The 24,938-nt window shown below is 47.4% G+C and overlaps 2 protein-coding genes across 3 annotated transcripts in view; both read left to right on the top strand.

Annotated features, from left to right (window-relative positions):
• The first annotated feature begins 4,683 nt into the window (after window positions 1–4,683).
• Camlg (calcium modulating ligand) lies at window positions 4,684–13,694 on the top strand. The gene is made up of 4 exons (XM_042667047.1): window positions 4,684–4,888; window positions 6,493–6,953; window positions 11,506–11,571; window positions 13,080–13,694. The coding sequence occupies exons 1-4, from the start codon at window positions 4,714–4,716 to the stop codon at window positions 13,269–13,271; spliced, it is 894 nt and encodes a 297-aa protein (XP_042522981.1). The 5' UTR covers window positions 4,684–4,713; the 3' UTR covers window positions 13,272–13,694.
• Window positions 13,695–17,049: 3,355 nt separating this feature from the next.
• The window catches only part of Ddx46 (DEAD-box helicase 46), a 48,140-nt gene continuing 40,251 nt past the window's right edge, over window positions 17,050–24,938 (top strand). For both annotated transcript variants that reach the window (XM_042667045.1, XM_042667046.1), the window contains exons 1-3: window positions 17,050–17,214; window positions 22,130–22,318; window positions 22,717–22,860. In XM_042667045.1, the coding sequence (XP_042522979.1) occupies window positions 17,198–17,214; window positions 22,130–22,318; window positions 22,717–22,860 (350 nt within the window). In that variant the 5' untranslated portion in view covers window positions 17,050–17,197. The remainder of the gene's footprint in view (window positions 17,215–22,129; window positions 22,319–22,716; window positions 22,861–24,938) is intronic.

Genomic DNA, 24,938 nt, shown 5'->3' on the forward strand with positions numbered 1-24,938 from the left:
TTTTTTTTTTAACCAGTCCTAGGGCAGGGCCTCGGTGCTTTCCCTGAGTTTTTTGCTCAACGCTAGTTCTACCATGTGAGCCACATCTCCACTTCCAGGGTTTTTTGTTTGTGTTTTGGTCAGTCATGGGTCTTGAACTCTGGGCCTGGGCGCTGTCTCTCAGCTCTTCAGCTCAAGGCGAGTGCTCTACCACTTGAGCCACAGTTCCACTTCTGGTTTTCTAGTGGTTTATTGGAGGTAAGAGTCTTAAGGAGTTTCCTGCCTGGGCTGGCTTTGAACCATGATCCTCAGATCTCAGCCTCCTGAGTAGCTTGGATGACAGGTGTGAGCCACCCACCCCTGACAGTATTTCTAAAAGAAAGACTTAGGGTAGACTGTGGGATGGAGTCTGAGAAGGTGGATCCTAGTCCATAGAAGCCATGAAGCATTGAAGTGGGGAGCACTGTGGAGCCCCCAGAGATGGTAGAACTTTTGCATCTGTCCATGCACAGCCAGAACCAATTGTACTCGTAGAGGTTCACACCGGGTCGGCTTCGCCAGAGCCTGCTCCACCAGAGGCCAAATGGACACAGCCATTTTGCCATCCCAATCTCCATGCCTTGAGAGCATTAAGAGTCAGGACGGGAAGCCAGCACTGGTGGTTCACCCCTGTTATCCTAGCTACTCAGGAGGCTGAGATCTGAGAATCATATATATATATATACCGTATATATATACCAGAAAATTTGGAAGTGGGGTTGTGGCTCAAGTGATAGAGCACTGGCCTTGAGCAAATAGCCCAGGGACAGTGCCCAGGCCCTGAGTTCAAACCACAGTACTGGCACTTGCAAAAAGAAAAGAACATAAAAAGGAATGCTGAGAAGCAAGGAAAAAAAAAAAAAAAAAAGAAAAAAACAGACTGAAGAGGCAAAGCCAACGTCAGAACAGAGTTCAGTATGATACCAATTTTGGAATTACCAGAAAATTTAAAATAACTATGACTAATATGCTAAGAGCTGGTATGGAAAAAGTAGAAAACATGCAAGAACATATGGGTAAAAAAGCAGATGGAAACTCTTAAGAATCACAGGAGATGCTAGAAATAAATGCTGGGTATAACTTAAGTGGTAGAACACCTGCCTAGCAAGAGAACCCCTGAGTTCAAACCCCAGTGCCAGCATAGAAAGAACAAACCTGTAATCCTAGCTACTCATGAGGATGAGATCTGAGGATCATGGTCCAAAGGTAAGTAGCCCACGAAGAAAAGTCCTCATGAGATTCTTATCTCCAATAAACTACTCAAAAAAGCTGGAATTGGTGCTGTGGCTCAAGTGGTAGAGCACTAGCCTTGAGCATAAAGAGGCTTAGGGACAGTGCCCAGGCCCTGAGTTCAAGCCCCAGGACTGGCGGGTGGGGGGGGGGGGGAGAGGTGTTAAAAATAATAAGAGGTAAAAGTTGAATCTAGGAAATTTAGAGGTCATCAAGTAGGATGAAAAATGATGAAAAACAAAACAAAACCCACCCAAATCCAACTTCTAGACATACCCTAAAGATGGCTGAAGATGTACCAGAACGCTCTTTCTATGGCCGCCCATGTCACATGATGAATCTCCATTCTCTGCCCTTCCCATATCTCTATTTGGCAGATACGGGTAAGTGGCTGGACTTGACATGTGGGCATGGGATCTAAAACTCCAGATCCATTTCTGTTCATGAGTACCAGCGGTTGCCATGCTACCCGCCAGCCTTTAATCTGCCTCATTCAAGCTCATTTGCGCCAGTTCCCTTTGTCAGAAGAACCCCTGAGGAAACAGCACCTGTTCCGGGTGGATGGATTCCAGCTTCCTAATTAGCAAAGTGCAGAGTAAGGGAGCCACTGTCCAAATGGCAATTTCCTGCCCACCAGGAACTCCCTGGAGTGGAGCCCAGATCACAGGTCCAATGGTGGGTATTTCTTGGCAAGCTCTTTTGGTAGGACAAACTTAAGAGCAACTCAGAAATGCTTAGCATCTGTAGGGCAGGAGGTCAGGTGAACACACTGTGAAGACTCAGTTTTAAGCAGTTACCAAGCTGAGAGTGCTTACAATCATTTCAGCTATGGCATGGATATGGTTTGTGTGATTAGAGTTAGGTTCCCAGGCTGGGTGTCACTTGTATCATCCTAGCTATTGAGGAGGCTGAGATCTGAGGATCACGGTTCAAAGCCAGCCCAACAGGAAAGTCTGTGAGATTCTTTTCTTCAAATAACTACTAAAAAGCTGGACATGGCCAGCTGCCCACGGCTCATAACTATAATCCTAGCTACTCAGGAGGCTGAGGATTGCGGTTCAAAGCCAGCCCAGGCAGAAGAGTCGGTGAGACTCTTATCTCCAATTAACCTCTTAAAAGCCCGAAGTGGTGCTGTGGCTCAAATGATAGCCTTGAGCAAAAAAGATCAGGGAGAGCGCCCAGGGCCTGATTTCAGGCCCCAGGACTGGCACACACATGTACATACCCACACCCCACCACAGACCCAAAACCCACAACTTACTGAAAGGAATTTCCATGAAGTTCTCTGACTTTTGGCAACCCTTCACCTTCTAGAAGATAGAAGATCCCCAGCATGACCTTCCTCATTTACCTGCCAGTAGTCATGCTGTGCTTTCTCTACTTGGGGACCCTTGGCAATAGCTGAAGCCCCTATAGAGGGATGCTACTGCCATCTAGTGGATATGCTGAAAATGACGCTAAGCGCTCAAATTCTCACTGAGGTCTTGGTAGCGCTGAGACTGAGCAATCTGGCCCTGTGTTCACTATGTAACAAACCTGCTTTCCCTTCACTGAGCTCATGTTTATTTATTTGTAAAGGTAAATAACACAGTTGTAGCTATGAAGTACCTAATACATATAGTAAGTATTCAAATGAGTTAAGCCCTCCCCCCACCCCCCACCCATCTGCTCTGTATCTCAGTCCAGAGTGAAAGGTATTTGGGGACATTTTCATTTGTGGTCAATAGTGCAGATTTTTGTGCTTGTGTATGCTAGTCCTGGGGTCTGGGCTATTAGTTTCTTCACTCAAGGCTGGTGTCTACCACTGGGGCCAAACCTCCAGCCTTTTGCTGCTTAAGTGGAGATGAGTCTCATGGGCTTTCCTTCCAGGCTATTTGTTTTTGGGTTGTTCGTGGGGCTTGAACTCTGGGCCTGGGCGCTGTCCCTCAGCTCTTCAGCTCAAGGCGAGCGCTCTACCACTTGAGCCACAGCACTTTCAGTTTTTGAGTGGTTCATTGGCGATCAGAGTCTCCTGGGAAGCTGGACGCTGGTGGCTCACGCCTGGCATCCTAGCTACTCAGGAGGCTGAGATTTGAGTATCCCAGTTCAAAGCCAGCTCAGGCAGGAAAGTCCGTGAGACCCTTATCTCCAACGAACCACCAGAAAACCGGAAGTGGGGCTGTGGCTCAAGTGGTAGAGCGCTCGCCTTGAGCTGAAGAGCTGAGGGACAGTGCCCAGGCCCATTGTTCAAGACCCATGACTGACCAAAAAAAAAGAAAGAAAGAAAGAAAGAAAGAAAGAAAGAAAGAAAGAAAGAAAGAAAGAAAGAAAGAAAGAAAGGAAGAAAATAGTCTGCTGGCGACTTTCCTGCCCGGGCTGGCTTTGAACCGCGATCCTCGGATCTCAGCCTCCTGAGTAGCTAGGACGCCAGGCGTGAGCCACCGCCGCCCATGAGCCTCGTACTCTCGATTGGTGCTTGTGTTTTAAGTATCTTTTATCGCTGTGACACGGTGGTTCATTGCTCAGCCCTGTACATGAGGGAGCAACCCTTCTGACTTCCAAACCTCCGAGGCTCAGGGACCATGGCAGAAGACGGAGTGGAAGGGAGGGGGGCCGCAGGGAGGATAATCCCAGTTGAGGCCAAAGTAATGCCATTTGATGGCAGGCCCACCGTTTTAGCTCTGTGCACTTGAGGCTACAAGGTCCTTCCCAGGCCTGGTTTGCCTTCGGCCCTCCTTGTTGGCTCACCTTCTTCTGGGAATGGCAGCCGTGAGCAAAACGCAGGGCTTGCATTTAACCTAGTGACAAGCAGACGATACAACGGGCGCATATTAGTAACGAAGGACAAAGAGAAGAAGGGGAAGGAGTGCAGAGTGCTCGCAAGGTAGACAGAAGGGTTATGGAAGGCTCCAGCGGGGGAAAAAAAAAATCTCCTTGGAAAAAGAATGCGAAGCAAGCCTGGGAAGAAGGTACGCAGACTCAGCCCGAGCGGAACTCGGCCAGGGCGCCCGCGGCGTCGCCGCCTAGTGACGCACCTCCCCCGGCCAATGAGCGAAGCCGCAGGAATTACGGAACACCAGCGCCTGTCGCCGCGATCTCCATTTTTCTTTCTGGCATTAGAAGAGGATGCTCCCTCTCACGGGGGCTTCCTTTTACCACTCTTGACGGAGGAGACCGATTTTTTTCTCTTTCTAGAGGACAACGGAGGGGACCGTGCGTCAAAAAGCGGAGCAGTGAGAGCCCATCCGGATAGAGAAGGACCAGGCGTGCAGCTCTGCCCTCATCAATGATGGCGTCCGGGGAGCGGCGCGCGCAACTAGCACGCAGTCTGGGCCCCGCGCCGGGGGGCGTGGCTACCGTGGGCGGGGCTGAGGGGCTGCGGGGGGGGGGGGAGGACGCGCGCTCGGCGCCCGCGCCTGACGTCATCAGCGTCGCCACCGCCGCCGCCACCGCCGCCGCCGCCTTTTCCCGGCTGTGGAGAGAAGGATGGAGTCGGTGACGATGGCCTCCGACGGCGGGGACCGGCCTGGCGCCCCCGCGGGCGCGGGCCTGTCGGCTTCCCAGCGTCGGGCGGAGCTGCGGCGGAGAAAGCTGCTCATGAACTCCGAGCAGCGCATCAACCGGATCATGGGCTTCCACAGGCCCGGGGGCGGCGGCGCCGGTGAGAGCCTGCGGCTTGCCCCGCGGTCGTTTCTCCCTCGCCCGCTCCTCCGACCTTTGGCCTCGACCCCTGACGTCTGACCTCCCCGACCCCGCTTCCCGGCCTCTCCCCCGGTCTTCCCCCGGCTCCCCCGCGTCTATCCCGGCACGGCCCCGCTCGGTTCTCGCAGCTTCTTTCCGGGAGCCTCGCCCCGAGGGTCGCCCCCCGCCCCGGGCCCCGGGCCCCTGTGCCCGTTGTCTGCCTGGGTCCCCGAGCCCTCAGGGAGATTGATCTCCTTTCCACCGGGCCAAGTGCTTTTTCTTTCCAGCACCTTCCTTTGGCGTCTACCTCTGGCCTTTTACTGTCTCACGCCTGTCCGCCCACACCCACTGGTCTTCCCTCAACAGCCGGCCACCCCGGTCCTAGGTGGATCGGGGACCCCGCTAGAGCTGGCTGGGTGTGTCCGTCTCCGCCCCAACCCTGAGACCTGTGGATCTTCCAGAAGGGATAGATAGATGACAGACACATAGAGGGGTTGATATACAGATTCACCGATGAGTGAAGTGTATGTGTGTACGTGTGTGCTGGTCCTGGGGTTTGAACTCAGGGCCTGGGCGCTGTCCCTGAGTTTGTTCAAGGATACTGCGCTACCGCCTGAGCCACAGCTCCACTTCTGGCTGTTTGGTGGTTAATTGGAGCTAGGAGTCTCTCAGACTTTCCTACCCAGACTTTCTCTGGACCATGATCCTCAGATCTCAGCCTCCTACGTAGCTAGGATTACAGGTGTGAGTCACCCGGTGCCCGGCAATTTATTGTTATTATTTGTTTATTTTTGTTTTTAACTCTACAACATCTAAACACTGCTGAGTGCCCATTAATGGCGGCCTGACTACGTAAACAGTAGCAGCAATGCCACACCCTAGGCCGTGGGAGGTCCAGCTTCAGGAATTTAATTTTAAAATACAGGCTTTTAAAGAGCTTTAAGGTTTTCACAGTTTTAATCAAATAAACTAGTGCAAAAAGTGAAATCATACTGCTGGGATATATTTGTGAAAAGTTACTTTCTTAGTGATTGCTCATTCTTAACATCTTTCCCAGTTTGCTCTTAAGTCTTAAGCTCCTACCCCTTAAGTTCGGATTATTCCTCGGTCAGAATACTCTTTGGGGCACTCTATTTGGAGGGTGTAATTCCTGGTTTTCTTTTTGTTGTTGTTATTTTATGCAGGATACTGCATAAAATTAGTTGCATATTTTTAAATATTAATATGTAAGATGAAGCCCGGTGCCAGTGGCTTATGCCTGTAATCCTAGCTGCTCAGGTGGCTACGGTTTGAGGATTATGATTCCATGTCAGCACAGGCAGAAAAGTCTATGAGACTCTTTATCTCCAATTAGCCCTCAAAAAAAAAGCCAGAAGTGGAGCTGTGGCTTAAATAGTAGAGTACTATCCTTGAGCAGAAGAGCTCAGGGATAGCATCCAGGCCCTGAGTTCAAACACACACACACACACACACACACACACACACACACACACACACACACACACACACACACACACACACTAAAGTGCTAGTGTATAACATACAAGGGCTATGTTTTTATCTATTTAATTTTTTTTTTCGTAGAAGAAGACAGTCAAGCAAAATCAAAGCAGCAGGACAGTGACAAACTGAACTCCCTCAGCGTTCCTTCTGTTACAAAGCGAATAGTGCTGGGTGATTCAGTCGGTTCAGGAGCAACTGATGAGCAGGGTGGTATTGCAGAAGCTAAGGGTGCCCAGCTGGGAGAAAAACTGGACTCATTCCTTAAATCCCCCGAGTGCAGTAATGATGCCAACCTTGAACTCCCGCAGCGGAACAGAGGGGACGTGACAGGGGACACAGTCCAGCGGGCTTCCCACCACGGCCTGGAACAGTACCTGTCCAGATTCGAAGAAGCCATGAAGCTTCGGAAACAGCTGATCAGCGAAAAGCCCCACCATGAAGATGGAAACTCCCCAGAGGAATTTGACTCTTTCCGAATATTTAGATTGGTGGGCTGTGCCCTTCTCGCCCTTGGGGTCAGAGCTTTTGTTTGCAAATATTTGGTAAGAAAGATAGGTTAGCTGTTAAACTTATACTTGGGAAAATGCAAGTTGTTTATACTAACGGATACTTTCAATCTGTAGAATTTATTGTGGATATTAATAGCTGCCGGATCTCTTGGACATTTATCAACTTGGTGATTCATCGTAGTTACAGAACAGAGTCTACTAACAGTAATTACTAAAGTCTTGCTATGTATGTAGCTACTGTTAGGGCTTTTACCCTTCATATTTATACCCATTCTTATGAACTTGATGTCATTTGAGCCCATAAGGGAGTGATGACTCAGAGAGATTAAGTCATTTGCCCAATGTCACTTAGCAACTAAGTGACATTATATATTTATACATTTATATATTATTTAAACCTTTTTTTTTTGGTCGGTCATGAGGCCTGAACTCTGGGCCTGGGCGCTGTCCCTCAGCTCTTGAGCTCAAGGTGAGTGCTCTACCACTGGAGCCACAGTGCCACTTCCGGCTTTTTCCGCTTAGGTGGTGCTGAGGAATCAAACCCAGGGCCTCAGGCATGCGAGGCAAGCACTCTACCACTGAACCACTTTCCCAGCCCTTAAACTTCTTTTTTTTGTCGGTTATATGGCTTGAACTCAGATCCTGGGAACTGTCCCTGAGCTCTTTCATGTAAGGCTAGCTCTATACCACTTTGAGCCACAGTGCTGCTACTTCCAGTTTTCTGGTGGTTAATTGGAGATGAGAGTCTCACAGACTTTTTGCCCTGGCTAGCTTTGAACTGCAATCCTCAAATCTTCGCCTGCTGACTAGCTAGGATTACAGTCATGAGGCACCAGCACCTGGGCTATATATATATACATATATATATATATATATATATATACATATATACATATATACATATATATATATATACATATATATACACATATATATATATATATATATATACATATATACATGTATATATGTGTGTATATATATATATATATTTTTTTTTTTTTGGGTCCAGTCAGGGGGCCTGAACTCTGGGCCTGGGCGCTGTCCCTCAGCTCTTCAGCTCAACGCTAGCGCTCTACCACTTGAGCCACAGCGCCACTTCCGGCTTTTTTCTTTTTGCTTATGTGGTGCTGAGGAATCGAACCCAGGGCCTCTGGCTTGCAAGGCAAGCACTCTACCACTGAGCCACCTTCCCAGCCCTATATATATATTTTTTTTTGTCAGTCGTGGGGGGCTTGAACTCAGCCTGGGCGCTGTCCCTCAGCTCTTCAGCTCAAGGCGAGTGCTCTACCACTTGAGCCATAGCACATTTCCAGCTTTTTCTGCTTATGTGGTGCTAAGGAATATAACCCAGGGCCTCATGCATACAAGGCAAGCACTCTACTGGTGAGCCACCTTCCCAGCCCCGATATATTCTTTTCACATAGTTTGAAACCCAGTTTCTGGGGTCTTAAATAAAGGTGATGTTTTGTGTAGTTGGAAAGGTTTTAACAGCATTTTGCAATGCGGCTGCATTGTCTGTTTGCTGTGCCACAATGTCGTCCTCTCGTTTCACAGAATGCAAGAAAGGGTCGCCCACAATTCATTGTCTTGCTCTTCAAAGTAGACATTTTTTTTTTTGGGTCTGGTCTTGGGGCCTGAACTCTGGGCCTGGGCACTGTCCCTCAGCTCTTCAGCTCAAGGCTAGCACTCTACCACTTGAGCCACAGCGCCACTTCCGGCTTTTTTCTTTTTGCTTATGTGATGCTGAGGAATGGGACCCAGGGCCTCAGGCATGCAAGGCAAGCGCTCTACCACTGAGCCACCTTCCCAGCCCTTTTTTTTTTTTTTAAGGGGTCTTGGGGTTTGAACTCTGGGCTTGAGCGCTGCCCCTCAGTTCTTCAGCTCAAGGCGAGCGCTCTACCGTTTGAGCTACAGTACCACTTCCAGTTTTCTGAATGTTTATTGGAGATAAGAGTTTCACGGACTTTCCTGCCCGGGCTGGCTTTGAACCGTGATCCTCAGATCTCAGCCTCCTGAGTAGCTAGGATTATAGGCGTGAGCCACTGGTGCCCGGCCTGAAGTAGACATTTTAAGAATACCAAACATGTGCCCGGCACACAACATTTTCTAGAGAATTAATGTCCATATCATTAAGTAGGATAAGTTTTTAAATCTTTTTTTTTTTTTTTTTTCTTTTTTTTGCACTTCTAGTGTTTGAAGTCTCCTGTCAAGTTTGAACACAGGATCATGGCACTTGCCACACTCCTAGTCCTTTTTGTTTTACTTGTTTTTGGGATCGAGTCTGAAGTTTATACTTTGGCAGAACTGGACAGGACTTTGATCCTTATATTTATGCTGTGTGTGTGTGTGTGTGTGTGTGTGTGTGTGTGTGTGCGCGCGCGCGTGTGTGCGCGCGCGCATGCGTTTGTCCCTGAGCTTTTTTTGCTAGTGCTCTACCACTTGAGCCACAACTTTCAGCTTTTTTTTGGGTGGTTAATTGGAAATAAGGGTTTCACAGACTTTCCTGTCTGGGCTGGCTTTGAACTGGGATCCTCAGATCTCAGTCTCCACTGAGCATGTTGATGCTTTTTGAGTACTGGAATGACAGGCAGGTATCACCACACCAGGCTTTTTATTGGTTGAGACATGGGATCTTATGAGCTTTTTTCCTGGTCTGGCCTTAAGCTGTGGACCCAACCTATCTCAGCTTCCCCAGTAGCTGGGATTATAGGTGTGAACCACTGCACCTAATGTAAAATCTCCTTTTTTCTTTCTTTTTTTTTTTTGGTCGGTCGTGGGGCTTGAACTCTGGGCCTGGGCGCTGTCCCTCAGCTCTTCAGCTCAAGGCTAGCGCTCTACCGCTTGAGCTACAGCGCCACTTCCGGTTTTCTGGTGGTTTATTGGAGATAGGAGTCTCACGGTCTCTCCTGCCCGGGCTGGCTTTGAACCTCGATCCTCAGATCTCAGCCTCCTGAGTAGCTAGGATTACAGGTGTGAGCCACCAGCGCCCGGCAAATCTCCTTTTTTCTATGTATCAATCAGCATGCACTTATTCAATTTGCTTTCATGAATATGTTTTCAAATAGAATTTCTTAAATAGAATGTGGCATTTTTTTGCCCCTGATGATAAATTGTCAACATAGCAAAGATCAATAATTCTTTTTTGGGTGTGTTGGTACTCCGGCTTGAACTCAGGGCCTTTCTATTTTACTTGGCTTTTCTCATAGCAGTGCTATACTATTTGAATCGCACTTCCAGTCATTTGTATTTGCTTGCTTGCTGTTTGTGAGTGCTCTTACTGAGGCTTGAACTCAGGGCTTGTGCGCTCACTCTGCTCACAGTCAGACATGTTACTGATTCATTTGAAGGGGAATCTCTGATTTTTCTGCTTGATTTAGTGGTTTTGAATTGTGATCTCCCAGGTCTTAGCCTCCTGAGTTACTAGGATCACAGGTGTGTGCCATCAGAGCCTTCATACTTATAAAGCTATGCCCAGTAGAAAAAAATACTGCTTTTTTATTGGTTGGTTGTCAGGCTTGACCTCAGGGCCTGGGCGCTGTCCCTGAGCTTTTGTGCTGAAGGCTAGTTTTCTACTACTTTAAGCCACAGCTCTACTTCCATTTTTTTAGGTGGTTAATTAGAGTTAAGAATCTCCTAGACTTTCCTACCTGGGTTGGCTTTGAACCGTGTTTCTCAGATCTCAGTTTCCTGAGTAGTTAGGATTACAGATGTGAGCCATCAACGCCCATCAAGCTATGGCTATCTTTGTGACTTCCATGAGTATGCATGCAGGTGCCTGTGCCAGTCTTGGGGCTTGAACTCCGAGCCTGGGTGCTGTCTCTGAGCTTTTGTGTTCATGGCTAGCCAATTACCATTTCTGGCTTTTTGGATGGTTAATTGGAAATAAGTCTCACGGACTTTCCTGCCCAGTTTGTCTTGGAACTGTGATCTCAGATCTCAGCCTCCTGAGTAACTAGGTTTAGTCACAGCTCCTGGCCCCAACCATTTTATCAGTAGTAGAATAGCTTGTCATTTGAGGACCTGAAAGAGTAGCTGAATGAGTTAAGTCTTTTCCCAAACTGGAGCTCTGGCCCTTTATGTGCTTGAGGTTGTCAGCGCCCTCTTGGGGGAGGGGAATGCTACTGCCTGATTTATTATACACATCTATAACCTGATTTAAAGGAGAGATTTTTTGGATGAATATAGTAGTACACACCTGTCATCCCAGCGCTCAGGAAGCAAAGCAGAAGGAGTCTTGAGTTCAAGGCCAGCCTGGGCTGGGAGCAAGACCCTGTGCCACAAACAACAACAACAACAATAACAATAGAATCCTCCCCAAAACAAAAAACAAGATAAATTTTTATGGAAGAAACATTTTGGGGACATTGAAAGACTTGTTGACTTGAGAAATGTGTTTTACGGTTAGGAATTCCAAATAATTCCCTTTCTTCACTTTTTTGCAGAGCCAAGATTACTTTCAATTGACAAATTAAGCATATTACTATAGTGTCTTGCTTGGGATTTTGTAGCTTTTGTTAGTATGGCTCATCGTGACTTGAATTATTCTGTTGGAAAATTTTAATCCTGTCTTCTGTTTTCACAGTCCATATTTGCTCCATTTCTTACTTTGCAACTTGCGTACATGGGACTGTACAAATATTTTCCCAAGGTAAATAAAAATTCTTTTCTACATTATCTTCTATTTAGATTGATCTGACTAGCTAAATCTAAGAACAGTAACTTAGAAAAAAAATGATTCCTACTTGTTGGCCAGGCAAGGTAATGCACAGTACTAATCTTGTAGAAAGGAGAGGCAGAAGGATTAGAAGTTAAGGGCAGTTTGGTTTTATAGTGTGACAGTTAAAAAACAATAACAAAAAAAGTAATAACCTGGCCAAGCACTGGTGGCTCACACCTGTCATCCTAGCTACTCAGGAAACTGAGATCTCAGGATCGCGGTTCAAAGCCAGCCCAGGCAAGGCAAGTCGGTGAGATTCGTATCTTTAATAAACCATTAGAAAACTGGAAGTGGCGCTGTGGCTCAAGTGGTAGAACGCTGGCCTTGAGCTGAAGAGCTGAGGGACAGCGCCCAGGCCCAGAGTTCAAGCCCCATGACTGACAAAAAAAAAAGTGATAACCTTACTTGTGTGACTCAGTAGTCCAGCTGATTTGGAATTCGTGATTCTCCTGCCTCAGCCTCCAGGATGCTGGGGTTATTGAAGTATGCTACCATATATAACATGGGGTCAAGTTTTTGTTTACGTTTTCCTTGGAAAAAATGGCTCATTGTTTGCTTTGGTCATATGTGTTTATGACTTCGTGTGTGTACCGCAAGCTCTGCATGTGCTGGGCTCAAGTTTGTTTTTGTGCCAGTCCTGGGGCTTGAACTTGGGGCCTGGGCGTTGTCTCTGAGCTTTTGTGCTCAAATCTAGCACTCTACCACTTGAGCCACAGCACCACTTCTGACTTTTTGTAGTAAATTAGAGATGAGAGTCTCATGGCTTTTCCTGGACATACTGGCTTTGAACATTGATTTTGAGTCTCAGCTGCCTGAATAGCTAGGATTTACTGGTGTGAGCCACTGGTACCTGGCCTTGATGATTTTTTTGTTTTGTTTCGTGTTTTTGTTTTGCTTGTTCTGAGGCTTGAACTTTGGGCCTGGGCACTGTCCCTTTGGTTCAAGGCTAGCACTCTACCACTTGAGCCACAGTGCCACTTTCAGCTTTTCTGTGACTAATTAAAGAGTCTAATAGACTTTACTGACTGAGCTGGCTTTGAACTGTGTTCCTTAGATCTGAGCCACCTGAGTAGCTAGGATTACAGATGTGAGCCACCAGCACCTGGCCTTGATCATGTTTTTTTTTTGTTGTTGTTGTTGTCAGCTGTGGGCCTTGAACTCAAAGGGCTGGGTGCTGTTCCTGCACTTTTTCCCTCAAGGCGAGCGCTCTACCACTTGAGTCACAGCACCACTTCCAGTTTTTTGGTGGCTCATTGGAGATAAGTGTCTCATGGACTTTCCTGACCAGGCTGGCTTTGAACCACAATCCTCAGATCTCAAGCCTCCTGAGTAGTTAGGATGACAGGCGTGAGCCACTGCCACCTGGCTTTGATCATGTTTTAAAAAGAGCTTGTGTAGTTTCCTGAGAGCTGTATGATTATTTGACTTTTTCTCTGCAGGGTGAAAAGAAGATAAAGACGACGGTACTAACTGCTGCCCTTCTGTTATCTGGAATTCCTGCTGAAGTGATAAATCGGTCCATGGATACCTACAGCAAAATGGGTGAGGTCTTTACAGACCTCTGCGTCTATTTCTTCACTTTCGTCTTTTGTCATGAACTGCTTAATTACTGGGGCTCTGAAGTACCGTGAGGCCCGAAGAACTGGAAAGGAGAAGCCTGCAAAACAGAACACAACGAATCTTCCCTATTGCAGCGCCTCTAAAGGGGGCAAATTGGTTTACACCTTTAATTCTCTTTACAGACCTTGTAAAACCATTTGATTATAGTCCCAATGACAGATTCCCTGATTTTAAAGGGGTGAGTTTGTGTTAGTACTGGTATGAAGAATAGAATAACAATGTCATTACTGATTTCTCTTGTTTAATTAGAATCCCTAGTCTAAACCTCTCCCCTATCTTTGAGACTTGTAATTCCTCTTTTGGAGACTGAGCTAGTGCTTTTAGGGGAGCAGATACACACGGTGTCAGCCAGCCCCAAGGACTGCTTTCTTGTATTGTGTCGTTCTGTCTTGAGAAATGAAAACCATTCTAAAAATAAAATGATAGAAATTGAACTGATGGTTAGCCAGTACATTTTCACATAGGGGCTACATACATGTGTTATTTGCCTTTTTTGTTTTGTTTTAGTATCTTCATTTTTATTTAAATATTTAAGAGGAAAAATGGTTAACATTCACAGAAGTGGCTGATAGTGTAGGTCAGTGGCAGAGTGCTTGCCGTAGCATGTATGAGGCCTGGGGATGCAAATAGGGCTTATAGAGTCATGGGGCCTGAACTCTGGGCCTGGGCGCTGTCCCTCCCTCAGCTCTTCAGTTCAAGGCTAGCTCTCTACCACTTGAGCCATAGCACCTCTCTCTTCTGGTTGTCGTTCATTAGAGATGATAGTCTCACAGATGGTCCTGCCCGGGCTGGCTTTGAACCATGATCCTCAGATCTCAGCCTCCCTCCTAAGTAGCTAGGATTACAGGCATGAGCCACTAGCACCTGGCTTTTGTGAAGTTTTTAATCAACTGTATACCACACTTGGAAATTTTCCCTTTGACTTTTCAAATATCACAATATGGAATATTTGTTGATTTTGTTGTTGTTGTTGTTGTTTTTTTCTTTGCTGTGCTGATAACAAGCCTATGAAGGTCCTTATGCATGGTGCGTGGTAGACAAGTGCTGTTCCATTGAGTTCCAGTCATACATAATAGCATAATAGCCGGGTGCTGGTGGCTCACGCTTGTCATCCTAGCTACTCAGGAGGCTGAGATCTGAGGATCGCGGTTCAAAGCCACCCTAGGCAGAAAAGTCCATGAGATTCTCAAATGAACTGCCAGAAAACCGGAAATGGCATTGTGGCTCAAATGGTAGAGTGTTTGCGTTGAGCAAAAGAGCTCAGGGACAGCACCCAGGCCCTGAGTTCAAACCCCAGGACCAACAAAAATAAAAAACCCAGGATAAAACTGAAGTGTCTTACGGCTTGTCAAGTCCTTACAGATTTGGTTGATTTTTTTTTTTTAATTCAAAACAATTTTTGATTTATTTTTGGTCAGTCATGGAGCTTGAACTTGGGGCCTGGCCGCTGTCCCTGAGCTCTTTTGCTCAATGCTAATGGTCTACAACTTTGAGCCCCATCTCCACTTCTGATTTTTGAGTGGTTAATTGGAGATGAGTCTCCTGGGGACCTTTCTGCCTGGCTTGGCTTCAAACCACGATCCTCTCATATCTTAGCCTCCTGAGTACCTAGGGTAAGAGGCATGAGCTACCAGTGCTGTAGTTCCTTTTTCATATTTCCTACTTGAGTGTTTGTTTGGACTTGGATCACTTTCTACTGTCTCTGACAGGTGCATTCCACCACACCCAGCTTTCCTTTGCGATGGAATCTTTTTTTTTTTTGCCAGTCCTGGGGCTTGACCTCAGGGCCTGGGCACTGTCCCTGAGCTGCTTTTGCTCAAGGCTAGCACTCTACCACAGTGCCATTTCCGACTTTTTCTGTGTATGTGGTACTGAGGAATTGAACCCAGGGCTTCATGCATGCTAGGTGAGCACTCTACCACTGAGCCACATTGCAATCCGTACTATGGAAGCTTGTGTCCTTTTTAGATCAGGCTAGTCCTGATCTCAGCTTCTTACTTAACTAGGAACCTGCAAACGCATCTAGCTATTGGTTGATAATTATTCCTTCTCCCCTGGGCTGGCCTCAAACCATGACCCTCAGCCTCGTAGGTAGCTAGGATGACAGCTATTGAGCCACTAGCACTTAGCTGCAAGTCTGTTCTTTTGATTTGGGATTCAGATTACAAGCAAACACATTTCCCAAGTTCATAACTAACCCATGTTTAGAGTTGTCATTACTCCCTTAAGCCCTGGGTACACTAATTGTCTGGAATTGCATGTTCACCACTTTTGTCCTCTTAAGAAAAGTCTCAGGGCTGGGAAGGTGGCTCAGTGGTCGAGTGCTTACCTTGCATGCATGAGGCCCTGGGTTTGATTCCTCAGTACCACAGAAGCAGCAAAAGCCGGAAGTGGTGCTGTGGCTTAAGTGGTAGAGCGCTAGCCTTGAGCTGAACTGCTGAGAGACATTGCCCGGGCCCGGAGTTCAGGCCCCACAACTGACCAAAAAAAAAGAAAGAAAAAAGTTTCATTGGGGTAGGGAAGGTGGCTCAGTGGTACAGTGCTTGTCTAGCATGCATGAATTCCTGGGTTCAATTCCTCAGTACCACATAGAAAAAGCCAGAAGTGGCACTGTGGCTCAAGTGGTAGAATGCTAGCCTTGAGCCCCCCCCCAAAAAAAAAAAAGAGTCTCACAGATTTTCCTTGTCTGGGCTGGCTTTGAATCATGATCCTCAGATCTCAGCTTCCTGAGTAGTTAGGATTATAGGCATGAGTCACCAGCGCCCAGCATAGCCTTTATTCTTGAAAAAACTAAAAGACAGTGCCCTGGCTCAGTCAAAATCAAGAGAGGAAACAAAACAAAAGACTACATTATGATGTGTGTGTTTGCAGGAGACCATTCACCCTCATCCTCGACAGCATTTTGTAATCACTGGGAAGCTTAAAATTTCACAGTGCTGAACGAAGACCTCTAGAGAAATTACAGCATCCTTATTCTACCTGAACCTTCCCTGTGCATGCCATGTTGAGAACTGTTACAACCTTTTTAATTTGCTCTTTGTCTTTGCTATTAACTCCTATTGACTCTTCACTGTGTGTGTGTGTGTGTTGGTCTTGGGGCTTGAACTAAGGGCCTAGCCACTGTCCCTGAGCTTTTTTTTGCTCAAGGCCGGTGCTCTACCCACTTGAGCCACAGAGCCACGTCTTGGATTTTTGGTGGTTCATTGGGGGATAAGAATCTCATGGCCTTTCCTCCTCGGGCTGACTTCAAACGGCGATCTTCAGATCTCTGCCTCCAGAGTGGCTGGGATGACAGGTGTGAGCCTGGCAGCTCCTTCCTTGGGAGCTTGGCCCTCTCCCGTGTGGATTGTTCTCGTGCGAAGGCCATCTGCCCGCTGTGTTGTTTTCAGTCCATCACTAGACTGAGCAAATCTCCCAGGCAGGCCTGGCACGAGGGGACGCATGCCCAGATAAAGCTCGTGTGCAGAGACTAGGCAGTGTGATGTAGTGCAGATGAAGGCAGACAGGAGCACACGATCTGTAGCAAGGACTCTGGCAGGGCGAGCCAGGTCCACCATTCCATCCTTGCCACAAACCTGTTGGCCTTTGGGCTTGGCCATCGCTTTAAATGCAGCCTGCGCCCTGCGGCCTCCGACCTACAGGTGGCGCTCTAGGCGAAAGGCAGCGTGGCAGCGCGGACTCCGGCCGCTGGGGGTCGCTGTGGGTGGGGGGGGAAGAAGACAGCTTCCGACTGTCTGTTTCCGGCTTCCGGTGGGCGGGCGGGCGGCCGGCAGCGGCGCTTCCTGTTTTCGTTGGCCGCGCTGGGATGGCGGTCTCCACTGGCGCGGCCTCCGCCGTGGCCTCCGCGGCGTCTTAGGGCCGGGGTCGCTCGGCGCCCTCCCGCTCCCCCCTTGGTCGTGCCGTGCGCGCGCCCTGCTCCCCTCGGGGCCTCGGCAGCATGGGCCGGGAGTCGCGGTGAGTCGGGCGGGGAGGCAGCGGGCGTGAGGAGAGGCGGGAGCGGCGGCGGCGGGCCCGGCCCCACGTGCAGCGGCTCCGTGTGGGGAACGGCTGCTCAGTGCGGCCGGCGGCGCGCCCCACGCGCGGGCCCGGCGCCCCGACGTGTTCCCCCCCCCCCCCCCCGGAGGCGGCGGGAGCCAGGGTCCGGCATGTCGGAGGGAGGGCGCCGGGCCCGCCCCCGCCGGGGAGCCCCCCCCCCCGGGACCCCCGGCCGCGGGCCCGCCGGGGAGCAGCGCCCCGGGCCGCCGGGCCTCCGCGGGCTCCCCGTCCCCGATCTCCCGCCGCCGCCCTCCGCGTCCGAGCGGCTCGGTCCGCAGCCGCGCGTCGCCCTTCCCGCCCGGCGCTGGCGGCGGCCCTCAGCCCCGCGCGCTCGTGGGTTTTTGTTGGCGCGCTCGTGTTCTTCCTCCACTCGTTCGGGACGGTGTGGGCAGACTTTTTAGTTTTGTGCCAAACCCTGGGGTCTGAACTCGGGGGGACCCGGGCGCTGCTGCCTGTGAGCTTTTTCTGCTCAAGACTAGCCAGCTCCATCGTTCGGGTCACTTCGGGCTTTTTTTTTTTTTTTTTTTTGGGTTGATTGGGAGATAAAGAGTCTCGCGGGCTTTTTCTGCCCTTCCTGGCTTTGAACCACGGTCCTTAGATCCCAGCCTCCTGACTTGCTGGGGGTTACAGGCCCGAGTCAGCCGCACCCGGCTTTGCGCGGGTTTTTTTTTTTTTTTTTGTCGTCATGGTTCTTGAACTCTGGGCCTGGGTGCTGTCCCTCAGCTCTTCAGCTCAAGGCGAGCGCTCTACCACTTGAGCCACAGCGCCACTTCTGGTTTTCTGGTGGTTCATTGGAGAGAAGAGTCTCATGGACTTCCCTGCCCAGGCTGGCTTTGAACCTCAATCCTCAGATCTCAACCTCCTGAGTAGCTAGGATGACAGGTGTGAGTTACCATCGCCCAGCTTTTTTTTTTGTCAGTTGTGGGGCCTGAACTCTGGGCCTGGGTGCTGTCCCTGGACTCTTCAGCTCAAGGCTAGTGCTCTACCACTTGAGTCACAGCACCACTTCTGGCTTTTTTCTGCTTATGTGGTGCCGAGGAATCGAACCCAGGGCCTCATGCATGCAAGGCAAGCACTCTACCACTGAGCCACCTTCCCAACCCCTTGTATGGTTCATTTTCAGCATGCTTTCTTTTTAAAACTACACTAGGGACCTTTTTGGAATAATTTTTTTTGTTTGGTCGGTCGGTTGTGGGGCTGGAACTCTGGGCTTGGGCGTTGTCACTGCACTCTTCAGGACAAGGTGAGCTCTACCACTTGAGCCACAGTGCCACTTCCGGTTTTCTAGTGGGTTATTGGAGATAAGAGTCTCACTGCTCCGGTGGGCTTTGAACCGAGATCCTTAGATCTCAGCCTCCTGAGTAGCTAGGATTACAGGCGTGGGCCACTGACACCGGCTCTCTTTCTCTTTCTCTCTTTCTCTTTCTCTCTCTCTCTCTCTCAAATACATTTTTTATTGTGAAAATGTACAGAGGGATTACAGAAACATGGATAAAATTTCTTCAAAACTTTATTTGGATAACTAGGAACAGTCTTTGAGATTTCCTATCTTAAAAATAGATGTTTAGTGGTGTCTGAAAGATACTATAGGATACTATCAAGAGAGAGTAAAGATTTTGCTTTATTATTATTTTTGTGCAGGTTCTCTTGTTTGACTTCAGAGCCTTATGAGTTTTTGCTCAAGGCTGGCACTCTACCAGTTGAGCCATATCTCCATCTCTAGCTTTTTGCTGGTTAAGTGGAGATAAAAGACTCCAGTTTTTGTCTTTTGGGACTGGCTCTGAATTTCTAGCCTCAGATCTCAGTAGCTAGGGCTATAGACGTGAAGCAGCAGCACCCAGCTTTTTGGTATGTTTAATATGGTAACACACTTTATTGAGGTATAACTGTCACTTTTGGACATGAACTTAGTGTAAGAGTAGACTCTGCTGAAATTTAGCAAACATACAAATCATATAATCATCCTCTGGATAAAGAATTTTATCTTAATTATTGAAATTTTCTGTGAAATCTTTTTTGTGTCAGTCATGGGGCTTGAACTCTGGGCGCTGTCCCTCACCTCTTCAGTCAGTGCTCTACTGCTTTGAGCCACAGCCCCGCTTCAGGTTTTCTGAGTGATTTATTGGAGATAAGAGTCTCACAGAATTTCATGCCCAGGCTGGCTTTGAACCTCAGTCATCAGATCTCAGCTTCCTAAGTATCTAGGATTATAGGCATGAGCCACCATTGCCCAGTTCTGTGAACATCTTTTAAATTACCCTAAAGTCACCGCCATTCATCTGGCCACCAGACCAGAAATGTGAAATTGATAGTTATTTTACTCTTTTCTGTTACTATGGACTTCTATTTAGATTCTGCATTCATTTCACCTCTTCCTTAATGAGATACCTATCATTTATTGTCCAAACTCCTACACCTTCCTTGAATTATTCTCCCATTCTTTCTAATCATTAGGTCCCTCCTACTAGGGCCAGAATGACACTTCTGAAGTAAAGATAAGATTACTGTTCCTCCCCAGACATTGATTCCTGTTGCTTCAGAGTCAGCCTTCAAGGTCTTCTACAAGAAGGTTCATTCCAGTTCTTTAGGCTCTGCCATGGCTTTCTGCTATGCTGGTCTGTGCTTTTTTTTTCAGGGAAGGAACAGTGAAAGAATCAGAAGTGGGGAAAAGCAAATGTTAGAGAAAGAGCTAGTGATTCCAGTTTGCCTACATATGTAGTTTTTATGAAGGATTGAAGTGGAAGGATTTAGGGCCTGAAAGGGTCTCAGAAAGTGAATAGGTTTTTAGTTTGATTTTGCAAATAACTGCCTTTGAGGATAATTATATGAGACATGAGAATTAGAATTCTACTTTGGGAAAATTATCCAAGCCAAGACATTTGGGAACAGGGAGTCTGGGAGTCTTAAAAAAATGTCCCATGTAGACAGGTTTGAAGTGGACTGTGGAAATCTGGAGGTGGTACAGTGTGAAATAATCACAAAGGGACAGTTGGTGAAGATTAGTGTTGTTGTTTTTGTTTTTTGGTCATGGGACCTGAACTTAGCCTGGGCTCTGTCCCTTACCTCTTCAGCTCAAGGCTAGTGCTCTACCACTAGAGCCACAGCGCCACTTCTGGCTTTTTCTGTTTATGTGGTGCTGAGGAATCGAACCCAGGGCCTCATGCATGCAAGGCAAGCGCTCTACCACTGAGCCACCTTTCCAGCCCCAAGATTAGTGTTTTATTGGTTGTATAAAATGAGAAAAAGGGCAGGACTGATGATTAGTTTTGAGCCCGCTGGGAGGTGATACATGGTTTGGGGAGGGAAAGGTAACAGCTTTTGCTCTGATGTTGAGATGCTAGAAGGACATGTACTCTCTAGTGGTCTTGTCCAGGTTTGCAGCTTTAAGGTAGCCTTTGTACACTGATTCCTCTGTGTATAGTTTTAGACCACATGTCTTCCTTGGAGCCAGACTTATTTTCAGTTACCTACTATTTATCTTCACTTGGACACTAATACCCTGATTTCCCACTTTTCCCCCTTTCATTCTACCCCTTTGCCTTTCCATCTTCATAATGGGAACATTTGCCTCTTCTTACTAGGGATTGAACGTTTGGTGGGCCTTCTGTGTGCTCAGCCATGCTCTCCTACTAACTCCCCCAACACAATTTCATTTGATTTCTGCTTGGCCCAATCATGTACCTTGTAGAGCCAGAGTTATGTCTTGGAGTCATGCTTAATATTTAACTTATCATTAAATTCAGTCGTGCTACCCCCTCCCCACACTCGGTTTTGATACTTCTCAGCGTCTTTACATGATTAGGCCATTCTGACCCAAGCCATCACCATCTCTCATTGGATGGTTAATATAAGATCCTAACTTTTGGGGCTGGGAATGTGGCTTAGTGGTAGAGTGATTGCCTAGCATGCATGAGGCTCTGGGTTCGATTCCTTGGTACCATATAAGCAAAAAATAAAAAATAAAATAAAGAGCCTAACATTTACTATTTCTCCCCTTGCCTCTCCTCTCTTTGGTGTGTTCTTCACTTAGTAACTAAAATACTACTTTACAGACTATGTGAAGTTAAAAAAATCTGCTTAAAAAAATCTTCCAGTTGGTCTGAGAATGTGGTTTAGAAGTAGAGTGCTTGCCTAGAATGCATGAAGCCCTGGGTTCGATTCTTCAGTATCATATAGAAAAATTTGGGAAGTAGTGCTGTGGCTCAAGTGGTAAAGTGCTAGCCTTGAGCACAGAGAGGCTCAGGGACAGTGCCCAGGCCCTGAGTCAAGCCCCAGGATTGGCAAAAAAAAAAACAACCCCAAAACAACAAAAATCTTCCAGTAGTTGTCTTTTATTAAAAAAAAAATTGTTTATTTTTATGGCACTCCTGGGGCTTCAATCTAAGGCTTAAGGGCTATCCTTGTGCTTTTTTTTTTGTCCGTTGTGGGGCTTAAACTCTGGGCCTGATTGCTGTCCCTCAGCTCTTCAGTTCAAGGCTAGCAGTTCTACTACTTGGGCCACAGCGCCACTTCGTGTTTTCTGGTGGTTCATTGGAAATAAGATTCTCGTGGACTTTCCTTCCCAGGCTGGCTTTGAACCATGATCCTCAGATCTCAGCCTCCTGAGTAGCTAGGATGACAGGTGTGAGCCACCGGGGCCTGGCTTACCTCTCACTTTTCACACCTCCCAATAATGCCTTGTACTGTGGATCTTACCAAGGAATGAATCCATTCATTAGGTCTGGGCCCTTGAAATGTGGTCATTTTTGTAGACACTGCCATTCTCATACCCAGTCACACTGACAATGAGGATTAACATGCACGCTAAGTTTAATCTTCATTAATATGATTCTAGCCACTATCGAAAACGGTCAGCATCACGGGGACGCTCTGGAAGTCGATCTAGAAGTCGTTCGCCCTCGGACAAAAGAAGTAAACGTGGAGATGACAGACGGTCTAGAAGCAGAGATAGAGATAGAAGGAGAGAGAGGTCTCGGAGCAGGGATAAACGAAGATCTCGGTCGAGGGACAGGAAGCGTCTGAGGTAAGACATGAATCTCTGAAGAACTAATGATAGAGTTTTGTCAGCTAATTTGCACTTCTCCCAAAGTGTATTTTCTATTGGATCCTTTGCTTTATTCCCAATGTTGGGTTAGAACCAGAATGATTAGTCTGTGAAGAGATTCAAATGATCTGTCTGTCTTTTTTGTGCTGGTTGTAGGTCTGGAACTCAAGGCCTCGGCACTGTCCCTGAAGTTTTATGCTCAAGGCTGGCACTACCACTTTTGAGCTATAGGACCATTTTCAACTTAACTTTTTAGGGGTGAATTGTAGATAGAAGTCTCACTGACATTACTGCTTGGGCTGTTGAACTATGATCCACAGATCTCAGCCTACTAAATAGCTGGCCAGAAAGTGAATAAAATGGTGTCCCCCCTTCAGGCGTTCCAGAAGTAGAGAGAGAGACCGAAGCCGAGAAAGAAGAAGATCTAGAAGCCGAGATAGGAGACGGTCAAGGAGCAGAAGCCGGGGTCGGCGATCCCGATCCTCCAGTCCTGGCAATAAAAGCAAGAAAGCTGAGAACAGGTAATGTTACAGATGGACTGTTGTGCAGGTTGGGAGTTCCTCCCAGCCCTGTGGCTCCCCCACCCCAAGTTTTAAATTTGTCCTTATAAAGAATTGCTGGATTTGGTTTTACTGTGAACTGTTGGCAGAATTTTTATGAAGTTTGTAATGCAATTGGCTTTAACACTCAGTACATTGCACCCTTGTTTACTGTGCACCGTGCTTACAAGCGGATTTTTGTTAGACATCTTTATGGTAATTGCTTTTTGTTATGGCAGTGATGGGTATTGAACCAAAGACCTTACACATAAATACTAGGCAAGAACTACCACTGCGCTAAACCCCCAGCTTCAATGTTGCTTCTTTTGAAATTGTTTTCTGAAATCACATTTTTAGTAAGTGTTGACAAATTTTTAGGCTCATTATATACATTGCTGAATTGCTATTTAGGATTTTTAGGATTGGTGAGCTTTGCAAACAACACTCAGTTTTTTTTTTTTTTTTACCCCTCTGGTACAGGAGACTTATTTTTGTTCATCTTGTTTGCTCAGTGGGCACTCAGTAGTACTAATTGAGTCCATGCCTCCAGCTCAGTTTTTTTTCCCATTATTTTGGAGATGGTAGATTTTTTCTTCTTTTTTTCTTTCTTTCTTTTTTTTTTTTTTTTGGGTAGACATGGGGCTTGAACTCTGGACCTGGGTGCTGTCCCTCAGCTCTTCGGCTCAAGGCAAGCACTCTACCACTTGAGCCACAGTTCCACTTCGGATTTTCTGGTGGTTTATTGGAGATAAGGGTCTCATGGACTTTCCTGTCCAGGCTGGCTTTAACTGTGATCTTCAGATCTCAGCCTCCTGAGTAGCTAAGATTACAAGTATCAGCCACCAGTGCCTGGCCAATGGTAGACTTTTCTGTGTGGACTTACTTTGAATCTCAATCCTCCAAATCTGAGTAGCTAGGCTTATAGATGTTGAGCTACTAGTTCCTGGCTAACATTTCATTGTTTTTTTTTTTCCTGGTCTTGGGGCTTGAAATCAGGGCCTGAGCACTGTCCTTGAGCTTTATTGCTCATGCTCTATCACTTTGTGCCACAGCTTTACTTCTGGCTTTTGGTTAACTGGAGATAAGAGCCTCAGGGACTTTCCTGCCTGGGCTGGCTTTGAACTGTGATCTATAGAGCTCAGCCTCTTGAGTAGCTAAGGTTATAGGCATGAGCCACCAGTGCCCATGTAAAAGTTTTTTTTTTTTTTGGGTCCGGTCGTGGGGCCTGAACTCTGTGCCTGGGCACTGTCCCTCAGCTCTTCAGCTCAAGGCTAACGCTCTACCACTTGAGCCACAGCGCCACTTCCAGCTTTTTTCTTTTTGCTTATGTGGTGCTGAGGAATCGAACCCAGGGCCTCAGGCATGCAAGGCAAGCGCTCTACCACAGAGCCACCTTCCCAGCCCCCATGTAAAAGTTTTTAAAAATAAAAAGTTTTTAAAGTAAATACTCCTGGGGCTGGGATGGTGGCTCAGTGGTAGAATGCTTGCCTTGCATGCGTGAGGCCCTAGGTTCCATTCCTTGGCACCACATAAACAGAAAAAGCAGGAAGTGGCGCTGTGGCTCAAGTGGTAGAGCGCTAGCCTTGAGCTGAAGAGCTGAGGGACAGCGCCCGGGCCGAGTTCAGGCTGCATGACTGGCAAAAACAAACAAAAAATTAATACTGCTGGCAGACACTAGTGGTTTACACCTATAATGCTAACTACTCAGGAGGCTGAGATCTGAGGATTGCTGTTCAAAGCCAGCCCGGGCAGGAAAGTCCGTGAGACTTACCTCCAATAAAACCACCAGAAAACTGGAAGTGGTGCTGTGGCTCAAGTGGTAGAGTTCTAACCTTGTGCTGAAGAGCTGAAGGACAGCGCCCAGAACCAGATTAAACAGCAAAAGACAGAAATGGTACCTGGGTTCTAGTGTTAGAGCACTAGCCTTGAAAACAGAAGTTCAGGGCTAGAGCTCTACACTTGAGCCACAGTACCACTTCTGGCCTTTTCTGAGTGTTTTATTAGAGATAAGAGTCTCATGGACTTTTTTTTTTGGTTGGGTCATAGGGCTTGAACTCTGG

The sequence above is a fragment of the Dipodomys spectabilis genome, unplaced genomic scaffold, assembly GCF_019054845.1.
Source record: "Dipodomys spectabilis isolate Male_0828 unplaced genomic scaffold, ASM1905484v1 ptg000375l, whole genome shotgun sequence".
Classification (NCBI taxonomy): Eukaryota; Metazoa; Chordata; class Mammalia; order Rodentia; family Heteromyidae; genus Dipodomys; species Dipodomys spectabilis.

What these genes read in the sequence shown, in the direction of transcription:
- Camlg (XM_042667047.1), top strand. Translation starts at nt 4,714, where the DNA reads ATGGAGTCGGTGACGATGGCCTCCGACGGCGGGGACCGGCCTGGCGCC. An exon ending in GCCCGGGGGCGGCGGCGCCG is followed by an intron (nt 4,889 to 6,492) that starts GTGAGAGCCTGC and finishes TTTTTTTCGTAG; the next exon opens with AAGAAGACAGTCAAGCAAAA. An exon ending in TGTACAAATATTTTCCCAAG is followed by an intron (nt 11,572 to 13,079) that starts GTAAATAAAAAT and finishes TTTTCTCTGCAG; the next exon opens with GGTGAAAAGAAGATAAAGAC.